Raw genomic sequence first — 15736 nt, forward strand, 5'->3', positions numbered from 1 at the left:
CTCATTGCCAGCCAGGACCTGGCTTACCAGACCCACATGCTTGCTGCCATTGAAGGGCAAGGCGCAGCTAGGCGTGGTGAGTCAACTGAGCCATGTCCACCTTCTGATTTCCATCCAGAGGGTGACGATGACAACCTATCTCCCACATAGGTTGAGCTGTGCAGGCGCTGAGCCCAGTGAGGTTTATTTTTTTTAATCTCAACATCTACACATGTGGGTGTTGAGGTGCACCCTGTACCTCACCCCTCCTGGTTCCCCCACCCACGGGTCATATATGGCCATTTTTTATTATATGTTTTCCTGTAATTTCTTTTTCCAGCAGTTTTTTTTGTCCTGCAAAAATATATTTTTTTCATCCAAATTTTAGAGTTTCTAGTAAGTATGTTTTTTTCCCAATTTTTTTATAATTTTTTTATTACTTTATAATTTTGTTTTTTTACAAGAAATTGTATTTTTTTTAATTTATTTTTTTAATTATTCATATTTTTTTATTTCAAATAATTATTTAATTTGAGTTTTATTTTCTGCAGATTTTTTATTTATTGCATTTTCTTTTGTCTATTGTGCATACATGTGACAGTGTGGTGCTTTGTGGCATTGGAAGGCATCCACTGTGTGTTCCAGCTGGGCCCATTCAGGCTTGTCTTTTGTATGTGTTTTGCTTGGGGTCCTGACACATATGCTACTCCTGCTTCCCCTTTCCATGGGCTCACAAGGATGGCACGGTGTAACAGCATATCACACATGGGCATTGGGCTTCCGTCAGATCTGTGGCCATCCTGCAGTCCTACTTGTGTGTACACCCCTAGTGGGTATTCCGGATGGTTTCTCCAATGCATGTCTGCACTTCACTTTGGTGAGCATTATGACGACTGTGCATTTCATCATGTTGCTTATGATAGTTGTTATGTATTGACTGTCTATGTTCATGCACTTCCTGCTGTAGGTGGTACCATGCACCCTTTGGCTGTGTATGACACACTGATGGTGGGAGGGGTCTGTGAGCTGACAATGTTGAATTGGGAAACTTTGCCCACAGTGATTTTGATATGCCACGTGACGGCTGCACGCTGAGTTACCCATGTCACCACGCATTTCAACAACCACCCATTCCTTGCTTGCACCACTTTGGCCATCTTGCAGCCCTGGCTGGTGTTTTGATGTGCCATTTGAGGTATGACCGCATTGCTCTTGATTTGATTGCCATATTTGTGTCCTGGACCTACTTCCCCCTCTCATTGGTTGCACTTGGCCCTTGTGACAATCCAGCCAACCAGGATGCTGGAGCCTGCCACCACTACCAAAATCCCACAATGGAGGCCCTGTCTAGCCCTGTCCACCAGCCTTCTGGGTCACTTGATTGCCCCCCTGTCTCCCTTGCCCCTACCAGTCTCCCTCTGTGTCCCCCCCTTCATCATCACATCCCCTACACTTCTGCGCTGTCTGGTTTCACTCTGCCCCCTGTGTGTGCTTTCTTTCCCCATCTCCCCTTTTATGCATTTTGACCTTGGCCCCCTCCTCCCTTCTCTCCTCCCTCTGCCTCTCCACCACCCTTTACCCTCCTCCTTGTCCTCTGTCTGTCATTTTCCACCACTACCCCAATTACCATCATGCATGGTGATACGTAGCCACTTGTTCTTTGCAGACATTTGCCCTTCTGCCTTCGTCCATCCGCCCTCTTCACCTTTTTTAGTATTATTTTGCCACTTACTTTTATCATTAGTCCCTCCACCACTGATTACAGGTCAGCTGTTCCCCCATTCCCTTCTATGTTTCTTCTCCCCCTCTCCAGCCCTATCTTGATTCTTTGTCGACCTACCACAGTTTGTCACTTGTTTTGTTACTCTCCTCACCTCTTCCCTCCTCTTCCCTCACTCCCCTCCTTATGTGACTCCTGCACTGCAACTATTGCCGTCAGGCATAGCAATGTTGATGCTAGTTTTGTTTTCCAACATTCCCTCCCTAGACTCTCTCTTATTGTTCCAGGCACTTGTAAAATGTACTTCGATTTGATAGTTTATTTTCACATTGTGGACCGTTTGAAGGACATGTAGGAATGTACTTTTGTTCTCCCTTGTTACCTCCCTCATTGATGCACTTTGATGAACTTTGTGTGTAGGTCGTATTATGAATTTCTATGATTCAGTGGTGGGTCACTCTCTGCCATTGTCGATGTGCGGCACTCTGTACATGATATGTTCTGCTGGTCAATGGCTGATGCAATGTTGTGCTTTATTTTGAGGTGTCAGGGAATGGGTGTGGTTTAACACACAGGGGGGTCCTTGAGTGCAATGTTCACATGTGCTGTGTACAGGACACTGGACTCACTTCATTTCACATGCATGTATTCGATGCATGTCCCTACTGACAAATACACTTAGGCAACACCCCCCCCCCAACTACATTGACACCATGCACACACGTGCACCCAGATTGCCTTCTCAGGCATGCTGTGTCCCGACAATCCATGTTCACTTCCGAGTCATTGAACGTGTACATGCATGACAGGGTACTATTTGGTTGAATGCCCTTTTTTGAAATAATGCTCAAGGGGTTTCCCCAATGCAATGCACACACACTGTGCTGTCCAGTGAGCAGTGTTTGAAATGCCAATTTTCAATTGTCCAATGTGCATGGCAACAGGTATTCTGACTTTTGTTGCTTGCACCACTGGTGGCATTCATTTGTGCCACCGTTTTCATGGTGTGAGGTTTTGGTCAGTCATTTCTTCAGATTCCATGTCAGGTGTAATTGTCTGGTGCCTATTTACATTTCTCACATAGCACTTCATGACTATTGTGTCATGTGTTGTGCATATGGTTTGATGTTTTGCCATTGCATACCATGGTATGGTGTGGCAGATGGGGTTCAGGGGTGTTGGGAGGGTTTGGGTGGCATACCAGTACTTTCGTGCCCTGTTTGGCAAGGGGTTGGGGGAGCACCTTGCATGTGTTCCCTTCGGTCACATGGGATTGGTTGTGTTTAATTAGATAGGGATGCACACAATGTCGCACTTCCATAGACACATTCTCAGGGTGGTAAGGTAGTGACAGTTAACTGTCTCTTTCTCATCATCGATTGTGACCTGGTATGTGCCAGGTCTGTGTGCACTCCACAGGGGTTGGAGTTTAGGTGAAAAATGTGGCCACAAGCTGGGTACGGGCTGCCTCACCACATGCCCTTTCCCCTCCCATGCGCAGCGGCCGTGCGTGTAGTTGGGGATGTGGGGGCACCATCATGTCCACCGGTACGCCATGCTGTGTTGCAACGTTGTGCAGGACACATGCTGCCACAATGATCCTGCAAACTACTGGGGGTGCATATAGTAGCTGTCCACCAGAGCGGTCAAGGGAGCGGAAGCGTGATGTGAGCCCTCCGAATGTGCGCTCCACTATGGCCCTGGTTGCAATATGGGCTACTTTGTATCTTACCTGGGGTGGTCTGGTGGGGTTCCGTATTGGTGTCATCATGTAGGTGCTCAGAGGGTAGGCAAAGTCCCCTGGTAAGGTGATAATGGTTGTCATTAGTTGGGCTTGTGTATTTGTCTGTGTGTGACATGCATGCATGTGCACAGGCATTTGTACTCACCTAGGAGCCATGTGTCGCCATGCTTCCCAGCTTCCAGGGCCCAGCTCAGTGCAGATATTTGGGTGGACTCAGGATAGTTTGCATAGACACAGGTGATGATTCCCTTGGCATCGCATACCACCTGCACGTTGATGAAATGCCAGTGCTTTCGGTTTCGATAGATGTGCTCAGTGGCCCTAGGTGGACATAGGGCCACATGGGTGCAATCTATGGCACTGAGCACTTCTGGGAAGTGTGCCACCCTGTAGAAGTCCAGGACCACGGCCTGCCTTTCTGCAGGTGTTCTGGGCATGTATATGTGCCTGCGGACTGAGGGGCACGCAGTGATGATTGCCAACACCTGGTGTAGGCAGCGTGATTGCGTGGGCTGTGAGACACCCCCCAGTATGGCATTTGTCTGCTGAAATGACCCAGTGGCCAAAAAATGCAGTACATTGAGCACCGTGAGTTCATCCTCCCACGCCCTGACCAGCTCTAGGATGATATGAGGTGGAAACATATACCTGCCATAGACCTGGTCATCAGGCATCCCAAAAAGGCTTGTCCTGGGCAAATAAATGCGGGCCTGGCTATTCTCCTCCTCCTGTGGTGTCCCACAATCACTGCTGCGAGGAACGGGACATTCATCGTAGCTGTATATGCTTGTTTGTTGTTTGCACTCACTTTTATGCTGCGCAGGGGCGCTTCTGCCTGCTTTCGTGTGGCGGACGTAATTGTGCGTGTGCATGTGTTTTGACCAGCGCGGGTTTTCCCTATTCGATTCCATGAATACGTGTAGTTCACGTGCATGTGGGTGTTCCGTGTACTTCCCAGCAGTACTTCCCCAGTTACGCCCTTATTTTCACGCGTGGTTCCCCATTCCGCGTGTTCCGCCCCAAGTTCCACTCCCTTTTTGGTGTGTGCGCTAACGTTGTGCGCTTTCGCTGTGTGCCTCGTGCATGGCGTTCGGGATGTTGCAGTGACGTGTGCGCCCGTCTGCACCACGCATGGATTTGGCGCACATCCCGGGAAAAACACGCGCAGGGGCTTCCATGAATCGGACGCGTGCGCCAGTTTTTTCACACTTGCGCTAGCTTGCGCCACAAATTTCGGCGCACATTTATTCCATGAATTACCCCCCCCAACTGTCAATCGACTTTATTGAGCTCAATCTACCGAGCCCCAATGATTGGTGGTAGTTTTTTTCGAAAAATGTCATCCTGACGCTACTAAAATGGGCTAGATTTCTACTGAGCTTAAACACATTTAATCAACATTGTTCTCTAAACTTTTTTTTTAATCATCCATCATTCCTCAATTAGAGATTACATTGTCGACTCATGCCAAGCTATACGATGACTCTGAAAAGCTTGAGAAGTTAATGTACCTCCAGAGTCTGCTCCAGCTGATTGTAAATGACCACTTCCAAGATGAACTCTTCGCCTCGCGTAACAGAGTATGGTAGGTTCACAGAAATATAGAATTGCTGAAATACTTGCAGCTGTTAAGAGAAGAAAGAGAATGTTTTAAATTATCTTCCAACAAAAAAAACACATTTTAATTTGAGGCTTATTCAGAGCCTGATAGAATAGCAGATGAAATAGCCTGATCAATACTGCAGAGGTTGAGCTAGTTTCACCTCTTTCGAATCACGTCTGCACACTTGGTGGAAACAGATCAGGAGCCATTAATACAGGCACTCACAGTTTAACGAGCTTGACTCTTCAGTTATGCATTGAATCTGGCAATCTGGGGCGCATACGGAGGATAGCCAATATCGGCAATAGCGAGAGTCAACCCCTCCCCTTCCAGCATGCATGATGCAGGATGTTTTTTTGCATGGTGGTCCATTGCACATGAGTACGGCGGGGGACCGCGTGTATGCAGTGACCCTCCTTGCAATCATGGAATCGGTGGTAGAAGGGATTTTCTGCTAGGCAGTTTTGCATGGGATTCCTTAGTGGCATTACAACCGGATAAAGATTGAATTCATTCTCCTAGGAAATTCTGCCAAGCATGCCCCATGACACATTTCAGAGGGTGGGTTACCTCAACTGGTTCACTTGTCACAGCAAATCCGCGTCCCTCCGAAATAACAAATGCACTGGCCACCCAGGTAGTGATGCTTTTAGGTACAGTCACTTGCAGGTTCGTGTTTTTTCCAGAGCTGAAAAGTATTCAGAAGGGGGAGGGGGCGGAGGTATTTTAATGCATTCCATTGTTAATATTTGAAGCAAAGACAAATAAACGCATCTCACGTAGAGGTTGCATGCATTCTTTAACAGCATCAAATTAGTGGCAAGTACTGTGAAGCTGTTTGGAATAAATAATACAGCAACACTGGAGCGGGCAGCAGTAACATTTATGAATTTTTGTACATTTATAGTGAGAAGATCAAATTCCAAGATATCAATTCACCCTGGATTCCTCCCTCTTTTTGGTGCTACATTAATAGGTGGTGTACTTGGCCAATTTGTTGGTACTCAATTGATCAAACTCTGAAGGATGAAGGGATTCGTTGAACCTGCTGAAATTCGTACATGTCTACAGATTAAAGATGGATTTGAGTTGAACGTTTTTACTGCAGAGCTATTTTCCTTACAGCTCCACCCTACTAATAAACCATAGTACATTTACATTAATACAATGTATAAACGACAGCCATTAAAACACAACTTCAAATCTGTGGTTGACGACACATTCTAAAGAACAAGCATATCAAGAATAATCCAGAGCAATGCACTTTAATTACTGAAGAGAAGTTTCACATTATTATTAATTCAGGAATCTTAATTTATGAGGAAGAAAATTGCAATGTTTCGGTTACAGGCCATTTGTAGAGTGTTTATCTTACAGTGATGTGGCCTCATAGCATCTTGGCCAGTCTAGGTATGCTTGTCTGACTGGTATGGTATTTTGTGGAGGATAGTACCCGAACATTATATAATAAATCTAACAGGATAAAATGTGAATTACACTTTTCGAGCGCTCCTTTTCCCATTGGGAGGTGGCCTCTTGCAGCTTAAGAATTATAACCCAACACAACGCCATAAACTGAGGGGATCAAGTTACGAACATGATGGACTTCTTTCTAAAAAGGAATTAGGCACCAAGTGTACTTAGATATTTCGGGGGGCATCCAGGAGATTTACAGATTGGTATGAAAAAGTGAGACCTGATTTCCTTGTCTTGTATCTAGGAGCCTAGATGAGCACAAGCACCGAGTATGTCTAGGCTGGTAATGTGTACATGCATTTATTGCAAATCAGGGAGCTAAGCTATTGTTATGTTATTTTATCTGGCATTATATAGCGCTCTATATATCATTGGAATGACCTCAAAGCGCTGGTAGGTTGAACGCACTCAGGGACCACAGTCCAGGTCAGTATAGCGAATAGAGAGAGTTAGTATCGTAGGGTGCATGGGTGCGCCAGTTATGTGTGCAGCTGGTTGAATTGCCTGGTGGTAGCTGTATCCTAGCATTAGGTGTGGTGGTGGAGATATCAGTTGGATGTGTGCAGTCTGGTTGGTGGACACCCAGACAGGTTTCTGGCTGCGTTAGGCCTGTAGGATGCTTATGTGAGCAGCTAGGCTGGTTTGTCATGGGCTATAGGTGCGTTTTATTAGAGTGATGAGGTGTTTGTGGAGTAGTGTTCTGATGTGAGTAGCTAGGCTGAATTGATCGAGGGGTATAGCTGTACTTTAATTGAGTCATGGTGTAGAGTAGAAAGTAAGCGTAGCGATATGATCTAATGGTTCATGCATAAAGTGCCTAAGTATAATGTGCTTCGAAGTAAGTGGTGAGGTACGGACCGGGGAAGACGTGCCAGGAATGGTACATGAGGGCCTGGAGGTCTGGGTACACATCACAGGGAGCCGCGGTAGGGACAAACAGCAAGCATGCAAGGGCCCAGGGTACAGAGAGCCATTAGGGGACCAGAGGGGATGGGTATACAGAGAAATAAAGGGATTGGAGGGGCTGGGCAGGCAGTCACAACGTGGGACACGAGGGAGCATGTGTACAGAAATATAGGGGGTCATGGGGTGGGTGTATTGCATCACAGTGGGGAGGCAAGGGTTGTGCACATGCTTGCGTCATTTTTTATCGGTGGATTGGCACAGCGACGGGATGGTCTGGACAGCAGTGAAACGTGGGGACCTAGGGGTTGTGGATACATCGTGATATCGAGGGCAGGTGGGGGCTGGGTAGACAATGACATCATGGGACAAGGAGGGGTATGTGACGATAGCATGGGGGCTGGCGTGGTAGGGCACACTAGGGACATTGCAGGGACTAGCGGGCTGGGCATAGAGTCACAGGGGCCAGAGGGTTACGGGCGGGCCTAAGGGGCAGGTGAACACAGTGACAAGGGAGCTGGAGGGTTAAGTGTTCACACTCGGGGACATCACAGGGACTAGAGGGCTGGGCTTACAGTGACAGGACACAGGCCAGAGGAATACATAGCAACTGGAAGGTGGCCAAGAAGGCAGGGTACAAGCGACACATAGGCACTGTGGGGCATACAGTGACATCACAGGGAGTCGAGGGGGTGGGATACTACAGAGGGAATGTAGCGATATTACGGGAGCTTCTTGACTACACCAGGCAGGTGAGCGGTGCGCCCTCGAGGTGAAGACAGCGACACACTGGGCACGCAGCGGTGGAGGGCTGGGCTTACAGCGACCGGACGGAGGGCCTGGAGGGATACATAAAGATGTGGGGGGGAGCAGGGAACAAAGCAACACACAGGCACAGTGGGGCATACAGCGACATCACAGGGACTAGAGACGATGGCAATACAGAGGGATACATATCAATATCACAGGACTAGGGGGTTGGGGTATAATAACGCACAGGGCACAAAGCGACATCATGGGACTAGATGTGTTGTCGAAGGGACTAGAGGGGCATAAATGGGTTGGGTATACAACGGAGGCACAGTCAGGGGGTTACAATGAATATATGGGTAGTAAGTGGGTGGGGGACACAGGGAGAGTACAGGGACATAGGAGTTGGGGGTATATCGAGACATACCGGGCACTAGAGGGTTGGACAGACAGCAATAACCCAGAGAACAGAGAGGTACATGACGACAGCAGGATGTTGTTATGTTTCACAATGTCGCTAGGGTATATAGCGATATCGCCATAGTCAGGGTGGGGTGCCAGTGACAACAAGGGGATAAATGGGTGGGGGACAGTGAGGCACGGGTACCAAGGGGTATGGGGCCACATAGTGATACTCAGTGGGCTGGAGCACACAGGGGCGGTATTGGGCCAGGCAGTACACAGCGATCCCACGGGATCCTGGGAGAGGGCACAGAGCGACGGCACGGCCAAATGGGCTGGGGGACACAACTTGGGACGAATGGTGATCCAAGGAGAACCATTATTTTGTATTCAGGGATAGGGTTGTCTATGCCTGAATCACTGTTCATGTTCATTGATCACATGGTTGGGTCACATAGTATTTAGTGTTTCGGTGTCTTGGAAATTCAGTCACTTTTTAAGTGTGAGGATGGTGTTCTGGAAAGAGCCACGTTTTTAGTACTTTGCAGAATGTTATGTAGTCTTGGGTGTGTTGAATATGTGGGAGAAGCGAGTTCCACAGAGTCAGGGCCAAGACTGAGAAAGCAGACCCTCCGATCCTGACAGAGTTTGTGGTAGGGATCACGAAAAGGAGGGCAGTGCTTGATCTTAGGGAGCGCGGTGGGAGGTAAGGTTTTAGCTTTTCTTGCAGGTACAATGGGCCGGTCTTGTGCACTGCACAGTGAGTGATGCACAGGGTGTTGAAAGTGGCTCTACATCTGACTGGGAGCCAGTGGAGGGTTCTTAGAGCAGGGGAGGTGTGGTCTCTTGGACCCATGGTGAGGAGCAGCTTAGCTGCAGCATTTTGTGCTCTTTGGAGTTTGTTAAGGTGGTATGCAGGGACTCCTAGGTATAGGGAGTTGGCATAGTCCAGTCTCGAATTGATCGACATAACAGCGGCAAGTCTGTTCGGGAAGGATAGGTAGGGGAAGATGTGTCTGAGAAGTTTGAGATGGTAATGGCAGCATTTAGACACATTGTTTATTTGTCGGGCGAGGGTTAAGTCAGAGTCCATAGTGCAGCCTAGGTTTTTTACTGTGTCAGAGGGGCTGGGGTGTTGGCCTAGGGAAGGGGGCCAAGGGACAGGGTGAGGTAGAAGCACAGAGTTGCTGCACACCATGATTTTGGTTTTTGTGGGGTTTAAGAGGAGGTGGTTTATTGCCATCGATCAGTCGATATCTAGGAGATTAGCTTCAAGATCGGGTAGGGGGTTGGTGTCTGAATTGTGGAATTTAAGGATGATTTGGGTATCATCAGCATAGTTGTAGCACAAGATGTTGTGCGGGTGGATGATTCCAGGAAGGGTGGACATTTAGAGGTTGAATAGGAGGGCAGATAGACATGCGCCTTGCGGTTCTCCAGTATTAACCGAGCGAGCAGCTGAGACAAAAGCGTAGAGGAAGGTTATTCGTTTCCTGTTGCTGAGGAAGGAGGCAATCCACTTGAGAGCGGTGCCACGGATTCCAAGGGAGTGGAGACGGTCAAGGAGGATTGAATGGTTAATCGTGGTTAATCGTGTCAAAGGCTGCAGAGAAGTTGAGAATTAGTGCAGCACATCCTTCAGAGTCTGCAGTGACCTTAAGATCATCCCTGATTGAAGTCAGTGTGGTTTCGGTTCCATGCCGTGGTCTGAAGCCTGATTGTGCGGGGTCGAGGAGGTTGTTGGATTCGACAAAGGCATTTAGCTGGGAGTACGCTGTTCGGTCGATGAGTTTTGCAAGGAATCTGGTGTTCGAGATGGGTCTGTAGTTTTTTGGGGTCAAGGCATGGCTTTTTAAGAAGAGGCTTGACATGCACAATTTTGAAGGCATCGGGGAAGATGCCGGAGCTGAGGGAATCGTTCAGTATGGGTCTCGCGTGTTCTCTTGCGCAGGTGGATGAGAATATTTATTTTAGGACAGATACAGAGCAGGGGTCAAGGGAGGTTTTCTAGCAGATAGTAGGTCAAGAAACTCGTCTCTGGAGATGGGTCTGAACGAGTTGAAGGTGGGTCGATCAGGGATTGGTGCGGAGGGCTTTGGGGGTTGTCGGTTTGCTCGGTCGTTGGGCGGGGGCAGTTTGCTAAGGGTGGTCGTCCTGTCAAGAGTGTGGCGATAGTGAGTCACAGAGTGATTGTGATGGGGCAAAGGCGGTATTTCGGTATAGGTGCAGGTGGGTTTGACTAATTCAGAAATTATTCTATGGAGTTCTTTGCTGCCGTTTGCACAATTGAGAATTTGTTTGTTGTAATACGCTTTTTTGGTGTTCCAGATTTTGGCTTTGTAGTTAGGTTGGGGCAAGGCGAAAGCGGATCTACTGAGATCTGCTTTTGATGCTCGCCATTTGCTTTCCAGAAGTTTATTTTGTTTTTTGGCATTCCTCAGTTCGGGTATGAACCATTTGGGAAATAGTCCATTGAGTGAGGAAGTGGGGCATGAGGGGGTGAGAGGAATTAGTGATTAATTCAGCCAAGAGTCTAAGGAGTCGATGGTTAGGGATCTGTCTGGGGGTGAGGGGCATTGTAGGGGATCTAAGAAGTAGGGCTACGGCAAGGTCATGAAGGGTTTTTACTTTCTTCCAGCATTTGAGGTCTCGGGTCAAGGCCATGGTGGGTGTAGGGGGAGAGACGGGGGAGAGGATGAGAAAGGGCTGACAAAGTGGTCGGACCAGATGAGGGGCATGAGGGGAATAGATGAATCATGTTGTGGGAGTTGAAGTTTGCATCTAGGGTGTGCCCCCTAGAGTGGTTTGGACTGTTCATATGAAGGGAGAGGTTGAGTACATCAAGACTGTCGACCAGAGGATGGGTCATGGTGTTGGTGGGAATGTCCAACCAGATATTGAAGTCTCCTAGGAGATTCTGAAAGGGGTGATTTACTTGAATTGTTGCTACAGAATCACTGAGGTTGTTTGAGAAGTGTCTTCAATAACCAGGAGGTCTGTAGATGAGTGAGAAGCTGTGGGAGAAGGTCGCAGGTAGCGAGAGTTCAACTAGAAGGGATTTGCATGATGGAATGCATGTCTGTGATTCGACGAGTGAGACAGAGAAGTGAGATTTGGAGGACGGCCACGCCGCCTCCTCTGGAAGGTCTGTTGAGCGGGATGAGCGAGTAGCCGGGGGGAATGCTTCATGTGCAACAGGGGCAAAGTCATCGGAGAACCAGGTTTCAGTGATAAAGACTAGGTCTGGTTTGTCAGAGGAGAGGAGGTCAAAGATGCTGTGTCTGTTTTTCGCTAGAGGAGAGGAGGTCAAAGATGCTGTGTCTGTTTTTCGCTAGAGAGCGGGCATTAAAAAGGATGCAGTTGACTAAGGCGTGGGCTGTGGTCATGGAGGAGGACATCGAGAGGTGAGGCGGAGGAGCTTAGGGGGGTTGGAGAGGGCAGTGGGACGTTCTGGGTTGTTGAGAGTGGGAAAGGAGGGGTAGTGAGGGGGGTAGGAGGTTAGATTGGTTACTCCGGTGGAGGCTGAGAAGAGTAGACGGGCGGAGGAGGATATGTGAGGGGTGTGGGTGGAGTCGAGGAGGGGCGGGCGAGTGGACAGATGGTCTGTGGATGTGAGGCAGATTCGGGGGTTAGGGATTGGAGTGAGTCATGATGGGATCGGAGGTCCTTTGTGCAGGGTGAGAAGTCTAGAGAGAGGTGGTGGAAGCAGGGTGAGGCCAGGGGGGATTGTGATGGGGTCAACGATAGAGAGATTGGAGGGGAAGGGTAGAGGTAGAAGTGGTAAGGATTAAACAATCATGGAGGGGGGCCAGGCTCATTTTCTACTTTTCACAGATTTTGGTGCAGTGGGGGTGTGAGAGAGGATAGGCGGGTCTGAGGGTGATGGAGATGAAGCTACTGTTCTTGCGAGGGTGAGACGTGCTGCTTTTAGAGAGATTATGAGGGATATGATATGGGGGGGTTGTTGGTGGGGTCCTGGGTGGGTAGTTCTGAGGTGTGTTCAGGAGGTAGGGGTCAGGGAGGAGGCACTTGGGAGTTAGGGGGGAAAAGGGAGGGGGGATGTTCAATGGGGGTGCAAGGAAGGAGTGGAATAGGATGATGGTTTGAGCTGGTTGGTTCAGCAGCAGGCTTCTCTGGTTTGGGAGTTTGATAGGGGGCGAGGTGTCTTGGCGTGGGGTAGTAGGGAGTTCTCAATAGCAGTCAGAGGGAGTATGAGGGGCGATGAGTTTGGGTGGGAAGGGTGGAGGGGAATATGGTTCTGCAGAGGGAGGTGCTTGGTGCGCCAGAGTGCCCCTCTGATTTTAGAGTTGGATGCGATGTGGTGGTAGGAGAGTGAGCGAGTGGAGTTAGGCTGCAGTGAAGGGCGCGGGCGGGTTTCAAGGGTTGTGCTCAGGGCGGGAATAGTGTGGGGGTTTAAGAAGGTGGGTGCTAGAGCGCGGGTTGTGTTCAGGGCGGTAATAGTGTGGGGTTTTAGAAGGTGGGTGCTACAGCGTGGGCCAGGGGCCGAGGGGGATTAAAGGGGAGGGAGGGAGTGGTGGGATTCTAGGAGTTTGGACGGGTGCGAGAGGGGGATTCTTGCGAGATGGCGTCTCCATTTGTTGTAGTGAAGCTGGGATTGATGAGCTGGTGGTGGTAGAGGGGCCCTAAATCTACTAATCAAGAAGTTTATAGATAGGTGTTTTTAGACTGGTGGAATACAACACAGATGTCTTGGGCTCACTGTCTGGATGCGGGAGATGCTTACAGGAACAGTTTAAGAGTGTTTTCGACTGGCAGCATACAACACAGTAGTAGCTGGGGACCAACAGTTCTAAGTGTGAGCGGGAGGTATAAAACAACACAGTACTCTCTTGGATTTACTATCTAGGCATGGAACAGGCCAAGGGGGTAGACTGGTAGAATACAACACAGTAATCTTGAATGCACTATCTAGATGTGAGAGAGTCTTAAGAGGGCAGAATACAACACAGTAATCTTTATGTGCACAATCTAGATGTGCGACAGTCTTAAGAAGGCAGAATACATCACTATAATTTTCGAGCGCACAATCTTAAGAGGGCAGAATACAACACTATAATCTTTGAGCGTACAATCTAGATGTGAGACTGCCTTAAGTAGGCAGGATAAAACAATCCGTAATCTCTGAGCGTACAATCTAGATGTGCGGCAGTCTTAAGAGGGCAGAATACAGCACTATAATCTTTGAGCGCATAATTTTAAGAGTGCAGAGTACAACAGTAATCTTTGAATGCACAATCTTAAAAGGGCAGAATACAACACTATAATGTTTGAGCACATTATCTAGATGTGCGACAGTCTTAAGAGGGCAGAATACAACATACTGATCTTTGAGTGCACAATCTTAAAGTGGCAGAGTACATCACAGTAATCTTTGAGCGCACAATCTTAAGAGGGCAGAATACAACACAATAATCTTTGAGCGCACAATCTTAAGAGGGCAGAATACAACACTGTGGGCCTCATTACACGGTAGGTGGTAGGGGTTTACCGGTACCGGTAAGAGCACCGGTACCGGTAAACCCCTACCGCCTTACTACGAGTTCCCTTTGCGGGACCCAACTTTAACGGCTGGTTTTTACCAGCCGTTAAAGTAGGGTGCCGCAAAGGGACCTCGGAGCTAATTACGGTATCGCAATTTGCGGTACCGTAATTAGCACCTTCCCCATTCCCATTATGCCCTATCGGGGCAAAAAAGGGAATGAGGAAGAGCCTTGGTGAATGGGAAATTACCACTCCCACTCACCTTGGAGTAGGGCGGTAATTCCGCCATCCACCAAGGCGGATATGGTTACCGCCTACCGTGTAATGAGGCCCTATAATCTTTGAGCGCACTTATGAGATGTGAGACAGGCTAGGGGGGCAAGGTCTAGGAGTCAATGATATATACTATTTTAGGACAGGTAGGTTTGAAATGTTCATTAAGGTTTGACAATAACTAAAATATAACGGGAATGTACATTTTGTAAGGAGGGGGCCGTCTCGGCTATACTTGCCTTGTCGGTCATTGCTGGTTGAGAGTTGTCCACTGGCTTCCCCCTGCTGACACCTGCAGACACGATCTGGAGTCGCCTCTGTATGAGTCGCCCTTTGCCTTGGGGCCTTCGCCGCAGGGCTGCACGGGCATAAGGCTGCCCAGGGGAAGTCACTTATGACCTTGGTGGGGAACCAATAAGGGTCAGTGGGTGGTTTCGAGGGAACAGGAGTCACTCTGGGACAAATGCAGGTGCGGGGGCCTGGAGAAGGGTTTTTTCCAACAAAAGGGCACAAATGGACCTCATTGTGGGCAATGTATACTCTGTGTGGGCCCTAACCGATAACCGAAGAAGTGAGTGGAGAGCCTGTGAGATGTGGTCAAATGGTCGCAATTAAAGCACCATACATGCTGCAGAATTCTGTGCTCACATCAGTGTTTTTGGCAGCAGCTAAGTAGACACTGTTGCGCAATCAGTGTGGACCATTACACTTGCTAGTACAACCTACAACCTTTACTTTGCCTGGGAAGCTTAGGTGTGGTTATAGATGCTTTTCTTTGACTGCGGCTGAAATCTGAGGGCCTAGAGAGAGTTCAGTATTGATTATTAGTCTGAACTTCTTCACTACTCCAGAGGATAAGGGACTCTGCCCTAACTGCACTGTCCAGATGTTGAAAGGCCATGTTTCAGGTGGCGTACCTATGCTGTTTTGCTGTTGTTCATATTGAGATAACAATGCCACATCCAGGAGTCGATTTGTAGCATGTGTGTGGAAAAGTTATATATTTGGTTTGGGGAGTGGTTACCTTGATGATAAAGTGGGTGGGGTCAGCAAGTTATATACCTTAATCTTGAATCACTGTTTGTAGTCAGCCCCATTCACCAACACCAAACACACATTCCAAATGTGTGGTACAGTATAGATCAGGACACATACTTGCCATACACTGTTATCAGCCAGCCGGGGCGCTGGAGTGTTGTGCGGTCTCACTTAAGCCGGATGCACACAAGTCCTATCCTCTTTATCAGCAGTCGAGCTGCGCAAACGGAATCGTCCAAAAATGTCGACCTGGGAATTGCGACGGCCGGAAATGCCGACTTTTAAAAAAATTTTAAACACCCCCTTTACACCACATATATATGTGGGGGGTAATGGGATATTATAG

The 15736-nt window shown here is 48.4% G+C and overlaps 1 protein-coding gene across 1 annotated transcript in view; it reads right to left on the minus strand.

Moving 5' to 3' along the window:
* The window catches only part of LOC138453424 (CD109 antigen-like), a 349776-nt gene that overhangs the window by 183646 nt on the left and 150394 nt on the right, over positions 1-15736 (minus strand). Inside the window, exons 19-20 of the mRNA XM_069606257.1 lie at positions 5617-5734; positions 4955-5068 (exon numbers count right to left, since the gene is read on the minus strand). Coding sequence (XP_069462358.1) covers positions 4955-5068; positions 5617-5734 — 232 coding nt within the window. The remainder of the gene's footprint in view (positions 1-4954; positions 5069-5616; positions 5735-15736) is intronic.

Source organism: Ambystoma mexicanum, chromosome 4p, assembly GCF_040938575.1.
Source record: "Ambystoma mexicanum isolate Mex_15411 chromosome 4p, UKY_AmexF1_1, whole genome shotgun sequence".
In the NCBI taxonomy this organism is placed as follows: Eukaryota; Metazoa; Chordata; class Amphibia; order Caudata; family Ambystomatidae; genus Ambystoma; species Ambystoma mexicanum.